Here is a 17,778-nt window from a genome sequence, read left to right as displayed (position 1 = left end):
AATTTTAATTAAGTTTCTATTAGAGGAACATGTCGACATCATCCACTTGTTTTACTTCCTGTAAATCAAAGGAGTCGATCGTTTGGTTTGTGGCATATACTTTTGATTCGAGTCAGATTAGCATGACGCAGGTGACACTAACAACAGAACAGGTCAATAAAAAAAACTGAGGTGGAATTATCAATTGGTTTACACAAAAATAAATGAGTATTTTCCTTTTTAAACATGATACTTCAATCTGTGTATTCTAACTGTATCTGCTGTACAAAAACTACTTTTTTTCCCAACACTATTTACTTCAAGTTGTAGTGATTTGGTAACTGAATGTCAAATTTGGTTGTGAAGATTTACTGTCATCAAAAAGTGCCTCTCTTAAGTCTGGCATAATTTTATCCCTGAATCCCATTATTTCTGATTAGAAAAAGCAAACTTTTTATCACAAGCTTTAAATATTTTAGTCAAAGTTTTCCTTACTTATTTTGTACATTTAGCTCATATTAAAAGTATGAGGACTCTCGAGTGTTGGGATTTAACAAATGTTACTTTAGTGATGCAATAAATCTCTGTATCAGAAGAATGATGTAGTTTATGTTACACTGAAACAACTTCATATTCAACAACACACTGTCTTTTCAGGATAATCACACAAATGAAATGAAACATCTTTAAACATCCCTCCGTCCACCCCTCACCCCTTCACAGGGTCACACGTGGTTAAACGTAAACATAAGATTAGTTGGGGGTTTTTTAACCATAATTTCTCTTTTACTCCTCCATGTTAAATCACAGTGGCAGTGGGCAGAAAGGAGCTGACGGCTCCTCATTCTTTAATGTCCTCTTATGTAATACTTACTCTACATGGAAGACACTTTTCACAGTCTCTCTGTGGTCTTGACGTCCACATCGGCCATGTGTTGTGAAAATTTAATGTGTGTTAATAATTGACGAGCCATTGAAAGATTTACGCAGACTGCAGCATGTGCACGTGACAAAAACGGTGTGTAACGCTGCAAAAATGTCTGTTTGAAAGTCAAATTTAACTTCATTTATTTTAATATTACAGAGACACACTGACATGTAGACCAGTGGAGCCCGGAATTAAACACACGACCTTCAGACCCACATGCGGAGAGAACGACTGACTGACCATTTTCAATTAGACGTCCCTGACATTTAAACTCCCTCCCATAGAACAACAGGGGTCTGGGTGGTCTCAACAAGGACTCTATACGTGTGTGTGTGTGTGTGTGTGTCAGCTGCAGCAAAATACAATGAAATAGACTGACAATGTGTCCAAGGCCAGTATATGTGTGTACATTCACTTCACTCACTATACTGTGACAGTGAACCATCTGTCAGTCAACTGAATTAAATCTTTAAGACTAATGTGCACACACGCACACGTAGGCTCACACTCCTCCTGGCGAATCACATTGCTGCTGCAGCATTACCTTCTTCCAGTCAGATACTGTACATGAGATGCACGTGACTCCCCATAAACTCATGGCCGCCAGCAATGAATTAATTACACACTGCACCACAATAAGACAACACCACAGTTAAAGACATTTTCTCTTCTTTCATTTGACAATCTATTAAATAAAGGAGCGTTGATGTGTTTTTTCCATAATATTCAAAAATACTCAACTAGAGAAGACCGAAAGGTTCACAAAGATTAGTTAATATAATCAGTGCTCGAGACTAAATGAACAAATTCAATGGATATATTTAAGTGTTTAAGTAATCATAATCAGTGACACACAGCTGTTTTGTAAATTCACTGTCACGTCGACTCACTCCTCTTTAGTTCATCCTCACAATTCTTCTGAGAACATCAAGTCCTGGTATAAATGTCCAGTCCAGTGCTAAACCACAGTGACCACAGCCACTGAAAACAGCATCATCTCTGTGAGACACACGTCCTGGGAAGAGGGTGCAGCAAGACAAAGTACGAAACAACTCTTGAAGACGAGACACCACCTTCTTCAAATGATGCTCCAGAGCGCAGAGCAGAAGCTGAAAGGTCGAGGATGGAAGAAGAAGGGAGGAGAGAGAAAAAAAGGATGGAAGAAGAAGGGAGGAGAGAGAGGAAAACTAATAAGAAAGTGGAGGAAGAAGATGAGAAAAAAGCTCAGGAAAAGAAGGAAAAAGACAAAGGAATAGGTACGAATAGGCAAAGAGACAGGAGGGGGAGGAGGAGAGATGTGTCGTCATGGTGATTGACTCCATTTTAGAAACCCACCATTTTACATCTTGTGCTCTAGGCGGTTGTGGAGGTTATGGAATCAGGAGTCAAAAGAGTGATGTAGTCATCGTGAGGTAGACAGAAGTGTCAGCCGTTGGCTGGAGAACACTGAATAAGAGTCAGAGAAGGAAAGACCTAAGAGCTGATTGGATAATTATTTAGGGTGCAGTTCAGTGGAGTTGGACCCCGATTTATTTTCAAAGAAATCGGAAAAAATGCTGTATCAACAAAAAATAACATTTCTGTCATAACATCTGAACTTAGAAACTTTCATATTTTAATGGGAATTATTCCAGCCTAAATTTCTCAGCTGTTCCATACAAAACACAACCCAGTTCTCTTTGTCCTCCGCCTTCATATTTCCTCTGGTCATCTGTCACTCCTATAGTGTCTTGATGCTCCCCCGTGAGATTAGACTGCATTAGACTGTCACAACACATCAGCCACAACCACTCTGATCTGAGGCTCACAAAATTCACCATGTATGTGTGCGTAGTGGTAAAAACTATTACATGCCTACGCCCATGCTTGTGCAGGGTGACAGAGGTTGTTAGTGTGTGTTGAATATTCTGCACGTCTGCAGCAAAGACAAACTCCTGCGAAATGAAATCAATGGACATGGACATGGCCGAGCAGCAGGACCAAACAAAGATGTATGTAAAAAAAAATATATATATATATATATATAAACATAAGCGACGACCAATAGAGCCACCTGCTGGAGGGGAGGCAGAACTCTATGAACAATTAACCAAATAAAATAAAATAGTAATAATTTATGTCGCCACCTGGCGTCCATTCCATGTGATCAAGCTGAAGAGTAAACGCCAAACCATTTCTCGCCTAAGGCAACAAAACGGCCAGACTTTGCACTGCATGCAAACGGACCAATAATGCAAGAACTAACTTAAACCTCCAAACAGTTAGTACCACAGCTCCCTCTGGTGTTCAGACAGCACCATTGCGCAGGACAAGGACGTCGTAATTCTTAATAACTACGATGAAAAGTCAGCTGAACATACAGCATGATCGTCAAAAAGTCTACACAAACCACAAATATACACAAGTGAGATTATAAATCGAATAGAGCCTTAATTAAAAAACACTTAAAAATGTGTTAAAACACTTCAAGAAAACGTTTTGAATGTTTCAAACTCATTTGTAAAATGTATTGATTGTATTTATTGTTGAGAGGTTTTGGGATCTTTGATTTTCTTTTAAACCAGAGGTGCTTATATGGACATATATTAACTGTTTTAAGTGATGTCACTATTAGGGCTAATAAGAATAATGTGAACATTAAGTGGCTTTGTAGTTTGTTTGTTTTTTTAAACAAAAACCAGACACAGACAGATATTCAGTAAAAATGCATCTTTGGATTTTGAGTTGCAGCGATAAAATAAATTCCTGACAAGATAAACATACAGATAACTGAAAGTTTTACTTGACATTTTTCCTCATCACTCAGTTTTTGCTTCAGTCTTATTCTTCTTCTTTTTCCCCCTCTTCCTCTTCTTCTTCTTACCTGCAGTACTGTCAGTCGGGCCACGAGCCACCAGGTCTGCTTCAGGTTCCTGTTTGTCCTCAGTCTCTGAATCTTCAGGTGTCTCATTACAAACCCTGGGGACATCGTTGTCCTCTGGGACAATGTGACTGAACACAAGAGAAAAACAGTCTTCATTCAGTTTCTTTATATTGTTAAAAAATAGGACCTTTGGATTGTTGTTTTGATTCCATTAAAATTTATTTTATTTATTTTTAATATTTATGACCTATTCGAGGAAAGGACAAACAACAGTAGGAGTGATGTGGCACTTTTCATATCTGTATGCAAAAAGAAAGCTGAAGCTAATCAAAAAAGCAGGTGGTGCTGTTTTCACACAACAATTATTTAAGAGACTGTTTATGGTCTTTCATTACAGAGGTGAGATCCAGAGCTACTGACTGTCTAGTTCTTATTAGTTCAGACTTGTGTCCAGGGTTTTTCAATAGGTCTTTTAATAATAAAAAAAGATCAGAAATACAATACGTTGTACAGTTAACCTCTTGAAAGCGTCAGGGTTATACTGTATATACACAAATAAAATTAACTAGGCCCGAGAAATACATGACTCCATAGAGTACTAATAACAAGAGTTCAATGACAAACCTCATTTGGACGACTTGTTCCTGTTTCATAGTCACAGACTTCTTGTGTTTCTCCAGAAGAGCCACAAAAAAGCCATGTGTGCGGGTCTTCGTGGTGCTGGCTCTCAGACACTGGGTGAGTGGCTCCAGGCCTCGTTCAGGCCACTGTGGCAGAAGATGAACCAACCTGGAGAGAAAAAACAACAACAACAACCACCACCACATTATAACTAAAGATTGAACTACAGTCCCTTTTAATCAATAACAATATAAGTTATTAAAAAGTAGGAAGGAATACTGAAGAGAAGGAGAAAGGCAGGAAAACCAGGCTGATATAACACATGCATCAAAATGACCAACATTGTGTTGTTCTACAGACAGACAGAGAAACTCCATCTCTGCAGAGCAGCCTATTTGTTCATGGTAGTGTACAGAGATGACCACCACATACTGTATATGTACAAGCAGAAACGTTGATGTTGTAGTTCGGTGCAGTTGAACTGCTTCTACCTAAAGTTGAGGTTCTGCTGCAGACAGGCAGTTACCACATCTTCGTTCTCCTGGCTGTGGATGGAGCAGGTGGAGTAGACCAGACGCTTCAGGCGAGGGAACCTGAGAGCGTGGTTGAGACAACGCAGCTGGAAGGAGGCCAAAGAGACCAGACGAGCCTGATCCTCCGACTGGTCATGAGAGGTGTTGTCCCGCAGACACACCATCCCTGCAATCAACAGTTGACAGTAAATGAGTGAATACCAGTAGCTGAACTACTGATGGAATAATGAGGACAGTGGAGACAAGTTAGAACTGAACTGAACAAAACATCAAATTCACAAATAACTGTCTAACTGTACCTGATCCACTGCAGGACGGGTCCAGCAGGATATATTCCACATCTTTATACTGCGCATTGCCAGGGTCCACCTTCAGGAAGTCCTGGTTAGCAAGCTGATGACATAGGACCCCAGCTCTGAGCAGCAGAGTGGACATGGTGGACAACCGCTTGGCGTCTAAATCAAAGGCAAAGAGTTTCCCCTTGTTCTCCATTATGGCTGCAAGGTGGCTGGTTTTGTTGCCAGGTGCAGCACAAGCATCAATGACATGGCTGCCAGGAGGAGGACTGAGGAGGTGGGCTGGTAGACAGCTGGCCTTGTCCTGCAGAATGATGTGGCCCGCTTTGTACAGGAAGTGGTCATGGAAGTCCATTTTAGGGGAGAAGACCAGCAGCTCTGGGAGATACAGATCCTTCACAAAGTCCTTCTCCCTCAGGGTTAGATCCTCCAGCCTGGAGGCCTGTCCCTGGTAGCAGAAACCGTCCCTTTTCAAGTAGTCAACAGCATCATTCACACTGGTCTTCAGGGTGTTCACACGCACATACCTGGGAAGGCGGTCTCTAGCAGATTGCTGGACACTGACTGGGAGCAGGTCTTCATTCCTGTGGACCTTTTGTTTCACCTTCATGCGGGCCAGAGCAGCTTGTAGTCTGGAACGATGTTTCATTAACATGACCTTCCAGGTTCCGCCACACTTCAGTCCCTGACCTATGAGCATGTCATAGACCAGAACTTTAGCCAGAGGCATCTTTAGCTTCGTCTGCTTTAGCAGTTTGGTGGACTCGATGATTTCCTCAAGGACGGAGGAAAACTTCTGTGTCTCACAAACCAAAGCGAAGAGCTGTTTGATTTTTGCAAACTTACTGTCGTAAACCAGAGTTTTTAACGCACCCTGCTTCTTCTCGGATTTCTCCAGGATCTCTGCAGCTTTCGTGTACAGAGCCATGGCCCAAACAAACAAACAGACAAACCGAGAGCTCGAACACAGGCCAAACGTCGATTCCGTTAAAATTACACGGGTTTTTATCACTGACAGTGGGTTTCAATCCTGCATCTCGTCCTATTTTTTCTTTCCAGGGAACCACGACGAAACGCTGGAGTTTTACAATAGTTTACTCAATCTTTACGGACTTTTCCCGTAGCGCACATGGTTACAGTCGCCACCACCGGAAGAATCGCCGGCGCTCAATAGTGACGTAACTACGTCTAGTCAATCAAGAGCCAATCGTCAAGCGTTTAAATTTCACATTTTTTAATGAAAAAATTCAATACAATAGTACATACTATAAGAGTACACAATATAATTTACTACTACAAATATAAAAGGGTAGCGTAAAAACTATTAAACTACCAATTATTTTACCATAAACTACAGCATTACTCTTAATTATACTTCTTTTTAGGTGATGCAGATACATAATACAACCAGACTATAAAATAAAGTCTAAAGTATTCTTCAATACAAAATCATCCACTTTTTTATTGTCTCAGTTTTAATCTTAGTTCTTAAAGGTTAGCCGGTTGATATAAAATGTGTGAAAGATGTGAACAAATTATTTACTTTTAACAGAATGAGCCATTAGGAAACTAACGTCAAGGCTCTTTGGTGAAACTCTTTATATGCAATATAATAAAGATATATAGTGACATATATGGCTGCAGTTGTAGTTATTGGAATTTTGGTTATATTCCTATTCCTGCAAAAGAGCAAACGTGAATATTACAATATATTATTTGGAACTAAACAAAAAGACAGTCATGGAATACATAATTTCTATAAAGAAATAGAGAAATTGCAATAACCTGAGGAGAGTTAACACTGGCTAAGTCTAAGAGGCCACCATTAACAACAATGTAGTGAAAAGACTGTTAAAGTACTACACAAATACCTCACAGCTACTGTTAAATGTTTATTGGCTCTTGTTAATTGATTCATTTCTAGTGACCGTTCTCTGCTTTTTGACACTCTTGGTCTTAAAGGTGTTTTTGTACAGGAGCAGCCTCTCCATAGTGTGAGGTGATAAATGGTTTCTCCTGGCTTTTATGATACATGCTGCCATTGGAAACAGTCTACCAAAGCCCCCTGCTGTGGCTGGTATTGCCAGCAACTTCTTGGCAATGTTCTGTAGAAGGGGGAAACGAGTAGCTGATTTCCAGTACAGCAGAGTGACACTTTTCTCCAACAGCGGTTCTTGCAGGTAAACATCAAACTCTGACATCTTCTTCACTTTTGTGGGTGGTTGGAGAAAATTAAATATGGACTTGCGTTTGAGGGCATTTCCACCACCTTCATCCTCACTGTTCTCATCCATACTGGCATCTGAGGCCTCTGGTAAGTCCTCAGTGGGACTCTCATCATTCTGCTCTATTTTTGGTCGATGCTCTGCCTGCGATTGTTTTGGTTCCACGAGGGCAGTCATGCTTTCCAGTGTGGCTTCCAAGATCTCATGGACTTCATTCTTTGTTGGAGGAGTTAAGAACAAAGTCTGGTCTTCATGTTTGGTATCAGAAAAAGGCTGAAAAACAAAAGCAGGGTTTTAAAACTTGGTGCAGTAAACAGTACTACTGTCTTGCATTTTTTTTCCATTTAGAGTTTTATTGAGACTATGCTGCAACTGCAACATTTTAAGCACATAACAAAAGCTTCTGTGCTATTTCATTACCTTTAATTTAATCCGGGGATCAAGCACAGTGGCTAATATTATGTCCTTCTGGAATATTAGAGACTGGAAGTGTGTGTGCAGGCCTGTGCGCAGAGCCTGTCTAAAGTGGGTGTAATTTGTGACACAGCTCTCCAGTGTCTTATCGAGGCCAATAAGGGAGGGTATGATCAAACAGACCATCACACCACTTCCTTGAAGGACCTACGTCAAAACATAAAAAAACATTGTTTTTACATATATAATTCTGTAGATATTACACAACTCTCTAGAGATTTGAGTTTTTCTATTTCCATTCAAGTATTTCACCTGTAAGGCTTCCTCAAAGGGCTGGAGCAGAGTCAGGATGTCAATAACTTGCTCCCTCTTCGCCATGATCAGAGGCGGGACACTGGCTATGTCAGTGGCCTCTACACGAGCCCGGGCAAGGACGGTCATTACTGCAGTCCATGCTGCCTCCTGGACCATACTCCGTAATGACAGCATCACAGTGTTCCAGCGACAGTTAGTGGAAGGAGGACACAGTGACACATTAAACTCTGTCAGCAACACCTAAAAAATAAAATAAGATAAGATAAACAAAGGAAAACCAAATGCATCAGCCAACACCAAAATACAGGCAAAAAGAAGTCTTTAAAACTTTGCACTGAATTACTTTTAGGGAAAACATGGACATTTTATATAAATATATATATATACATATATCTATATAGTAAAAATAATCCACTCACAATTCCAGCTCTGACAGTTTTATGGAAATTATTAATTAGCTCGGAAATTACAAGACAAATATATAACATGTTGACAACCAAATAAACTATTCTATTTAAAAAAATAATGAAAATTTAGAGCTCACATTCTAACTGTAATCATACTATCCTGCTTTTAGAAAGGGACTTGTAGTTTACAAAATGATGTGACTCTTGACCTATTTGTCCATTGTGTTTGTCCTTACTTCACTCCAGTAGACGTTGCTTCGAAAGAAAGCTATGACATTGTGGACCTGTGAGAGCAGGTTCTCTATGACCCTGGAGTTCTTCAGTGCCTCCATGATCACCTGCTGCAGTCTTCTGGCCACACATGTGGTTTTGGTCCCAAACTCCAGCTGTGAAAAGGGTGACACCGTTTCTGGCATCCGGTCCGACAAAAAAGTCACCATCTCCTCTCCGTCTGTCTCGCCTTTCGTGGGTGAGCACATGATCTTGTAGTCACCAAACAGCTTGTTTGCAGCCAGGGCCTCCTTGGCCCGACTGGTGAGGATGTAGCCAATGCTGTGAGGGAAAACACCGTAGCTGAGGATCACACCCTCCAGTTCACTGGCCACAGCACTGCAGAGGTCTTTGCAGCTGAGATGCCGAAAAGCTACTATTGGACGCCTGATCTGCCAATTTTCAGTAATAAAGTGAAGCTGCACCACGATGACTGGCTCTTCCACTGGTTTGGTTTTGTCTCCAAACCAAAGGTCAAAGGTGACGTGAATTTTTTCGTCGCCATCTTTGTTGGTGGCTTTAAGGTCTCGAATGAGCTGAGGCTTGAATGTTCTCTCGACGTCATGGTAGAGCTGCAGGCCCATGGCACGCTGGCTGAGCCTGTTATATTCAGGGTTTATGGTGTTCATGAAGGACCGGAAGCCTTTGCCTTCAACAAAACTGTAGGAGGAAAAGACACAAGCTGTCTAACACTGTGAAACGTAATAGAGTCATGCGAATGAAGTTTAGAGTACAACCACACATGTTTAAAACTCAAACCTAACACTGAGTCACCTGAGTGGCAGCATCTCTTCAGCGATCATTCTTAACGCTGCATCTTGAAATTTCTTCTGTTTTGCGTTTACTGCTGGTGCAGCTGCTGAATTGATACTGGGGCTAGGATTAGAACTGGGATGAGGACTGAGTGACAAGGAGGGAGTTTGAGAAAGCTCTCTTAGTGGGACACTCTGTGGAGGTGGAACTACCATTTTCTGTTCAACTTTCTGACAGTCCTGTTTCTTCTCCGGGTCCAGCCTCGTCTGCAGCTAAACAGCAAACACATGATAGAAACAAGGAATCTCTATTAAGAACTTCAGAAAAGAAATTAAAGGCTGAGACCCAAAAAACACGTACCTCATGTTTGACAGGTTCAGAGTCTAATACAACATCGCACTGAAAGTCCACCTGAAACAACACATGGCAATTATTTTGATTTTCAAATAACATTAATGGACATTTTAACAATATTACAATGATACAATATATGAAGTCTGACTAAAAAACCAGTCAGACTTGAGGATTTACCAGCTACCTCCCACAAAGGAGCAAAATAAAACTGTAGCAATATTTCTATAAAAAGATCAAATAATGCCGAGCATGCTCAACTCAGTTCACTGTTGTACCTCTTCTTTCACAAACTGATGAAAATCAAGAGATATGACATCAGCTTCCTTTTTGAATGAGGCCAAGTCTGCTTTATCTTTGAGGTAGCAGTACCAACGATTCTTTACAGAGGCTTCAGTTCTTCAAGAGGAATATAACACAGTATTTTAAAATCTCATTGACAATCCTATAGGAAAGTGTTTTTAAAGTAAATCAGACAATGCAGCCCACCTTCCAGGAAGCAGTCTGGATATGTCAGACCACCTGTTTCCAAGAACAGACTGAGCTTTAACAATGATCAGGTCTTCTTCGTTGGTCCACATACTGCAGCCAATATTTGGGTCAAGATAAGTTTGCCAGCGCTCAAAACAGTGTTTCCAATACCGCCCATTCAAATGCTGGGAAATCAAAGCCCACTGTTTGGTGCCGTATTTGGCCACCAGCTCTTTTATCTGTACAGAAAATAAATGGATTAAATGATACAACGTTAGTGGAACTGTTTTTCCAGTAGGTTTATTATATATTCGGGAATTTGTCCACCTTTTCATCTTCCTCTTTGGTCCAATTATTATTCTCTAAATCAGGATTCAGGTGGTTTTTCCAGTGTAGCATGCACTGAACATCTGTCCTTCCCTGTCACAGCAAGAAATAGGTAAATACATTTTGAAGAACTTGAAAACTATGATGTAAATGTATAAAAAATCTGGTTTTATTTTTGATTAATTTCTTCAATACTTGTAGGACATACTCACAGGAAAAAAACTGGCAATGGCTTTCCAGTCTTTTTGTCCCAGATTTTGGATCAGTATTTTCAAATTTTCATCCTAAAGAAAAAATAACATTGAGTTAGTCATACCATCCAATTGTTCAAAATATTCAGACTCTCATGAATATTTTGAAGTGTGCACATTTTTATTAGCATTAGCGTAATATAATCATTAAAAGAAACCAGATGACATAAAACATCACCTCCTCTGGAGTCCAGTCAACCGGACACAGTTTGTCTGCTGTGTCTGTTTTGTTCAATTGAGGCTGAGAACCCGCACTGTAACGACATTTATCCCCCAAAAATCAAATGTATTAAAACATATTATTGGCTTCCGTGTCAACATTTACAATGCATTTAGTTCAGATACACCATAAGGGAAAACTGTAATAGTCTGTGTGAGTTTCGCAACAACTGTCGCGGGATTGTAAAAAAAAAACGCAAATAAGATCTACAGCCTCGTGTGGCGCAGACAAGCCAAAACAAACAAATAAACAAACGATGTACTACGAGTAAAATTATTGTTAACAAATCCATGGCATCGACGTTCAGAATTTCCTATTTGGCGATGAAACACAGAATTAACCTCAAAGACATTTGGACTCAATGAAAACAGACTTTTTTGGACATTTGAAATGTATTGGTCACTGCATATACACTGAATGGCCACTTTCCATGTACATAGAATAGCAAAGAGTGGAGTTTATCGTTTCCCACAACGCTTTGTTTGCAGCAGTAGCGCTTGTTATAGTTCACTTTTTACAGCTGAAGGAAACTGCCCCAACAATATTTTCCTCCTCTTCCTAGTAGATAACACATACACTCCCACCGTGTGTTTCTCACACTTACCCGCGCCGCATGCTCCTGTATCCTGCCTCACAGACGGTGTCTCCACACAAAACTTCACTTTGTCATGAGTGTATAATTCAACAAAGCACGCTCCACAGCGAGGCGTGTGAGCTAAGAATGAGCTAATGTAGTCATGTCGCCGCGTGACTGTCGATTTACCCGGGATACTTTTAAAAAAACGAACTATGTTTACAAAAAAAAACGACCAGCAGGCAGCGTTGCCGCTCTGTCACTACCCGGAAACTGTTCACAAGAAAAACGTCCAACGCTTAATGGCGGCCAACTGCGGCGTTCGAAAGTTAAAAAAAAAAAAAAATATATATATATATATATATGAAGACATGATCATATATATATTTTTGGACTAAGTATTAAAAATAAGACACGTAAATATGTCGCTATTTTCTAAAGATTTAAAATAAAATAGTTATATTTTTAATATTTTAAAATTCAATAACTAATTAATTTCACTGTATGTGGTAGCGTAACATGTATTTAACAAATGCGAGGTGAATGTGTGATATCATAAACAACAACTAATATATGAGAGAACGTCCCAACTCTAAGTAATAAGTGTGAAAATGAATTGTTGGGTGTTTCAAACTGTTCCACACCCAGAAACTGGCTATTTAAAATTAAAGATACAGCAGGTAGCATTTAGCAACATCTAGTGGTGAGTAACATATTATATAATTTATTAATTTTACCTATCATTCTTCAAGCAAGTAGGAGAAAGCAAGCAAAAGAGCCATACGATTCACTCGGGTGTTTCGTTCATCTTGACAAAACCAAAACTGCAGCAGTGTGCAGGGCCGCACGTAAGAGTTGATTCGATGTAGTGATGGGAAGACCGACTTTTTTTACTGATTCGGATCTTTGACTCTCGAACAGTAAAAATGAAAGACTCGTGAACGAATCATTTTCATTTCATTCGTTTTACAGCAGGTTTAGCCCTATTGTGGGTGTTGTAAAGAAGGCTGCGGTTCTCCGACACTAAATACTGAAGGAAACGTGGTTTGCTTCCGCTGACAAAGTCTACGAAGTAACCAAAATGCCATAAGCAATTAAAACCATGTGAAAACCTAAGAAATAAAAACACACCACAATGTGAAGATGAATGAGAGCAAAAGAGACCCGAGCTCTCTGTCACGTGACAAATGAAACGAATCTGCGAGAACAAAGCGAAAGATTAGTTCACAGAGAATGATTCGTTCACTGCAAAAGATTAGTTCACTACGAAAGATTAGTCCACAGAGTAATTCGTTTGTAGTGAAAGATAAGTTCACAGTGAAACTATTTAAAAAGCTGCGTAAAATAACCTTTATATTATTTTTCTCTATGGTTTTGGTTCAACCCTCACCATTTTATTCATGTGTGTTTGTTGTTGTTAGACAGAAGGCAGATTAACAATGAAATCAAAGCAAATTCATTGTTTTCATGTTAAACTGTGTGAAAACATTAAATACCACAGTTCTTACTCCTCCTTTTGTGCTTAAAACACCAGAGAGCAGAGAAAATACACAAAAACAAACAAAATTGTGTAACCATTACCACCCAGTTTTGTTTTGATTTACTGTATTTTACACCCAGGGTTGTATTTTCATTTTAATTTGTGTTTTTATTTTATTGACATGACAAGGAGACATAGATAATGTGGAAAATAACAGGAAGAATAAAAAAAAACCTTTTTAAACCTGCGTAGAAAGAACGACTGTGAGAACAAATCAGAGATTAGTTCAGTCAAAGATTAGTTCACAGTCAAAGATTAGTTCGCAGAGAGTGATTCGTCCGTAAAGATTAGTTCGCAAAGATTAGTTCGCAGAGAGTGATTCGTCCGTAGTGAAAGATTAGTTCACAGTCAAAGATTAGTTCACAGAGAGTGATTCGTCCGTAGTGAAAGATTAGTTCTATAGTTCTATTCATATTCGTTCTATGTTCTAATGTGAATGAATCTGAGAGAACGAATCTGTGCAGCCCGATCAGTCTATCACAAATGAAAAATCCTGGAAGAGGACAAGTGAATGTAAAACTCATTTTGACAATTAGTGAGACTATTAAAAGTAACAATTAATAAGTTCCATAAAATGTTTACATGGTGCATTTTTATGTCCAAAATGTGACATTATTACTATTATTATTGGTGTTGTTGTTGTAATTTTTATTAATATATGGCACAGTATGACACAATCAATATGTCGATATAATTTTTTTAAGTATTTATTCACAAACACACTTAACTATATATGCATAACACTGCACACATCTAAGGGATGCAAATAAAGTTAAATAAGAATAAAGTCAAATAAGAATAATGTTAAGTAAACCAAACCAGCAAGAACAGTTACAGTAACAAGTACATTTAGGGCCTGCTCTAAGGCAAGTTGGCATTCAAAAACACAAGCTCACGGACCTTAGAGGGGCTGAGATGGTTCCGTCTGTCTGTGATGTTCTGCCCAGTCTTTGAGAAAATTCTCTCAGAGGGCACAGATGTGGCTACAATACACAGTCTGGTCTTCATCACCTCACACAGAGTTTTATATACGGGTGAGCACATCCTCCACCACGCCAAAGGATCCGATCCGCGGGACAGAAGTGGTTCTGCCAGGTAGGCCCGCATCTCCATCATGGCAGCAGTTGAGCTGCTTGATGTGGAAGCATCTGTTGAACTGGAAGGCCTGGTGTTTATTACCGTCTTATCAAAGTCTTCCCAAACCATGGCCCCAGTACTGGCAGCTGCAGCAGGATCTTGACCCTCCACCTCCTCAGTGTGACTGGGGTGAATGTGTGCTGCAGCAGCTGTGATCCTCTTCACCGCATCATCTGCTGCCATGTTGTTAACAAAGGCTTGCTTTTTGAACCTTGGGTCCAAACAAGTAGCATCACCAAGCTTCTCAATCTGCTCCACCTTGCTAAACCTATTCTGACATCAGGCTGTCCACCAGTTTTTGAACAGGTTCATGGACTGATGGGTTTCTTTGATGGCGAGCAACAATCCTCTGAAGACCCCTTGCCATCAGGATCACTTTGGAGGCTGTCACAAACCTAAAGAAGAAGTTAAATTATTCAAATGGTGTTCTCAAAAGCAGTTATAACAATGTACTTTTACAAATCAACGTCATGCTTCTTTGTTAACAATAAGGATACAGTTAAGAATACATCACTAACTAGAATTTTTGTTTAAAATATAAAGTTTGTGCTTATTATGTGCATGTACATTTAGAGCAAAGTCAGATAGGAGTCAAATTAATTTATGTGTACACTGATGTGCCTAATTAAAGTTTTTCTAATTTAATATAAACTTTAATCACTTTATCTACATACCTCTCAGTGCTCACTTCAACGGTGACCTCCTCAAAAGGTTTGAGAATGTCCACTGTTTCCTGGACAATTTCACATTCCTCTGTGGACAGTGCGGATACTGGTGCATTGATAAGTACCAGGGTGAAGATGGCTGGATCCTTAACCTCAATGAACCTTTTCAACATGTAGTATGTTGAATTCCAACTTGTAGCCACATCCTGCCTCAAACATAGTTGCTCCTGGCCCATCTGTTGCTGTATGGCCTTCAGTTTGTCTGAAGCAACTGTGCTTCTCTGGAAGTATTCCACCACAGCTTTTATTTTTTGCAATATGTCCTGAATCTCTTTAAGTGCAGCTCTAACAATGAGGTTTAACACATGAGCAAAGCACGGTATGTGGTCCCAGTGCAGTTGGTCTCCCACGGCTGCCACAATGTTTCTGGCATTGTCTGTGACACAAGCTACAACTTTGTCACTGACACCCCACTCATTTGCCACTCTCTTCAGCTCACTTAACAGGTGAGCTGAAGTGTGTCTGTCTGTCAAGACAAAACAGTCCAGGAGATGGGAGGTCATCACAAAATCCTGTACATAGTGGCATGTCACCGACATGTAGCTTGTGGACGTCACAGATGTCCAGCAGTCCGTTGTGAGGCATACAGCAGAGGCGTTCTTGATTTTTACAAATACCTCAGCTCTTAGCTTTTCATACATATTAGGCAGTAGAGCTTGAGATAATGTTTTCCAGCTAGGCAGAGTGTATGAAGGGTCCACGGTTTTTAAAAATTCTCTGAAGCCTTTGTCCTCGACTATGGAAAATGGTTGATAGTCATAAGCAATAATTTTAACCAGTGCTTCATCCAGTTTGTTCTGCCTGAGAGGATCCATTGGCCTTGTAAGGTAATTCCCCATCCAGTTTGCTCTGCCTGAGAGGATCCTTTGGCTTTCTATGGCAATTGCCCATCAGTGTTTGTTGTGGCCTCCATGGCCTAACTGGTGTTTGGGTGGTGATGGTGCTGGTGGGTGCTGCTGGTGCAGAAGCTGGTGCCAGTGTTGCAACAGCAGTGATTTGAGGTCCAGATGAAGTTCTGCTGGAGAAATATGGAGCTGCTGCAGTGGCTTCATTGTCACTCTCCACCTTCACTTGTGCTAAAGTTGGATGCCCTGTTTTAAGATGTCTTCTCATATTTGAAATGCTTCCTCCTTGTATTGATAAAATTCTTTTGCAAATATTGCATTCGACTCTATTGGCTGAAAAATAACTAAAGTGGTACCAAACGTCACTCCTTTTCCTTCCACTCATTTTTCTGACCTTCTCAGACCTTTGATGTTTGTGTTCTGATTTAACCTGGCACCTAATGTAAATGTGTGGGGGTCGGTGGGGGATGGGTCACTGCCCCAACGGAGCCTTGGATAACAGTAGCCCTCAATTTGTGGCACAGGATCACTTAACTCCTAGTAGCCAGTAAAAACTTAACGAAATCGGGAAGGCTTCTCCGCAGGTATATCACAGATATATACATATAAACATTACTCTGCTCTAATGGTCACTTAATCAAACACCAAAACAACAACAACAACAGCACTACAACAACAATTAATCAAACACCAAAACAACAACAACAGCAGCACTACAACAACATCAGCAAGAGTGGAAGGTAGTGTGTTGTGGTGCGGTGAGAGGATGTGTTAGTGCGTGTGTGAGTTCAGTCTGATGATGGCTTGGGGAAAGAAGATGTCTCTCAGCCTGTTGGTCCGGGTTCTTCCGCCTGCCTGATGGCAACAATTCAAAGAGATTGTGTGCGGGGTGGGATACGTACAGAGTAATCCGCTTCGCCTTGCTGAGGCATCGAGAAGTGTAGATGTCCTTCGGGGAGGGTAGGGAACCGCCAATAATCCTCTGGGCCGTCTTCACCACTGCTGTAGCCTCCTCCGTTCTGCTTAAGTACAGAGAGTGAACCACACCGAGAAGCAATATGCGAGTATGCTCCCAATGGAGGAGCGGTAGAAGTTCACCAGCAGCTTCCGACTGATATTGTCGATCCTGGGGAGGAGGGGACCCACTCTACGTAGATTCCGTTGATGTGGAGGGGTGGGTCTGCTCTGTTCTTCCTGAAGTCCAGGATGATCTCCTTGGTCTTTGTTGCATTCAGGGCCAGGTTGTTGACCGAACACCACGTCGACAGGGCCAGGACCTCCTCCCTGTACTCAGTCTCCTCCCCCTGAGATAAGCCCCACCGCTGTTGTGTCGTTCGAAAACTTCACAATGGTGTTGTTGGGGTGGGCGGGGCTGCAGTCCGATGACTATAGATGAGACTATAAATAAATACTGTATATATATACATAAATATAATTAATGTAAATATATATATATTATTATTATATAAATATAATATATGATTGTGACTATAAAATGTGACGAGGTGAAACGTTGTCTCATGAGAGTCAAACAATTGCCACTTTTAACACCTTTTCATGCCAAACGACAATTAGCTCAGGCAGTAGAAAACATAATATTCGCACAGCTGATGCGACACCGGCATGTACCGTGACTGTAACCAAGCGAACCTCTTGCGCTGACTAAGTGTGAACGCTAACAGACTGGGTGACAAAATGCTCTTTAAACCGAGATGTAAACTTGGTCCATGTGA

General features: G+C 40.5%; 4 protein-coding genes across 11 annotated transcripts in view; 1 reads left to right on the top strand and 3 right to left on the bottom strand.

The window, feature by feature from the left end:
- Positions 1-6,409, bottom strand: part of nsun5 (NOP2/Sun RNA methyltransferase 5) — a 21,491-nt gene extending 15,082 nt beyond the window's left edge. For 3 of the 6 annotated variants that reach the window (XM_025059662.1, XM_025059661.1, XM_025059663.1), the window contains exons 1-4: positions 5,224-6,409; positions 4,883-5,090; positions 4,395-4,559; positions 3,771-3,898 (exon numbers count right to left, since the gene is read on the bottom strand). In XM_025059662.1, coding sequence (XP_024915430.1) covers positions 3,771-3,898; positions 4,395-4,559; positions 4,883-5,090; positions 5,224-6,148 — 1,426 coding nt within the window. In that variant the 5' untranslated portion in view covers positions 6,149-6,409. Of the gene's footprint in view, positions 1-2,501; positions 3,899-4,394; positions 4,560-4,882; positions 5,091-5,223 lie in introns of those variants that run through there. The other 3 variants (XM_025059664.1, XM_025059665.1, XM_008318063.3) reach the window with 3 other exon arrangements.
- The window catches only part of LOC103384526 (ER membrane protein complex subunit 3-like), a 629,629-nt gene that overhangs the window by 61,308 nt on the left and 550,543 nt on the right, over positions 1-17,778 (top strand). The window lies entirely within an intron of this gene.
- mybl2a (v-myb avian myeloblastosis viral oncogene homolog-like 2a) lies at positions 6,540-12,094 on the bottom strand. The gene is made up of 12 exons (XM_008318061.3): positions 11,829-12,094; positions 11,183-11,258; positions 10,966-11,037; positions 10,754-10,846; positions 10,445-10,665; positions 10,234-10,354; positions 9,965-10,015; positions 9,626-9,876; positions 8,818-9,511; positions 8,172-8,414; positions 7,866-8,066; positions 6,540-7,718 (listed from the first exon to the last, which is right to left on the bottom strand). The coding sequence occupies exons 1-12, from the start codon at positions 11,837-11,839 to the stop codon at positions 7,113-7,115; spliced, it is 2,640 nt and encodes an 879-aa protein (XP_008316283.1). The 5' UTR covers positions 11,840-12,094; the 3' UTR covers positions 6,540-7,112.
- On the bottom strand, positions 14,030-16,019 carry LOC103384517 (zinc finger BED domain-containing protein 1-like). The gene is given in 3 exon segments (XM_017035671.2): positions 14,030-14,747; positions 14,749-14,870; positions 15,150-16,019. Coding segments are annotated over 3 exon segments (1,536 nt in total). The 5' UTR covers positions 16,016-16,019; the 3' UTR covers positions 14,030-14,199.

The sequence above is a fragment of the Cynoglossus semilaevis genome, chromosome 10, assembly GCF_000523025.1.
Source record: "Cynoglossus semilaevis isolate Cse_v1.0 chromosome 10, Cse_v1.0, whole genome shotgun sequence".
NCBI lineage: Eukaryota > Metazoa > Chordata > Actinopteri > Pleuronectiformes > Cynoglossidae > Cynoglossus > Cynoglossus semilaevis.
The sequence above is the reverse complement of the archived record's forward strand: the minus strand, read 5'-3'. Positions and strand labels throughout refer to the sequence as shown.

What these genes read in the sequence shown, in the direction of transcription:
- mybl2a (XM_008318061.3), bottom strand. An exon ending in TTGACTGGACTCCAGAGGAG is followed by an intron (nt 11,038 to 11,182) that starts GTGATGTTTTAT and finishes TTTTTTCTTTAG; the next exon opens with GATGAAAATTTGAAAATACT. An exon ending in CCATTGCCAGTTTTTTTCCT is followed by an intron (nt 10,847 to 10,965) that starts GTGAGTATGTCC and finishes TTGCTGTGACAG; the next exon opens with GGAAGGACAGATGTTCAGTG.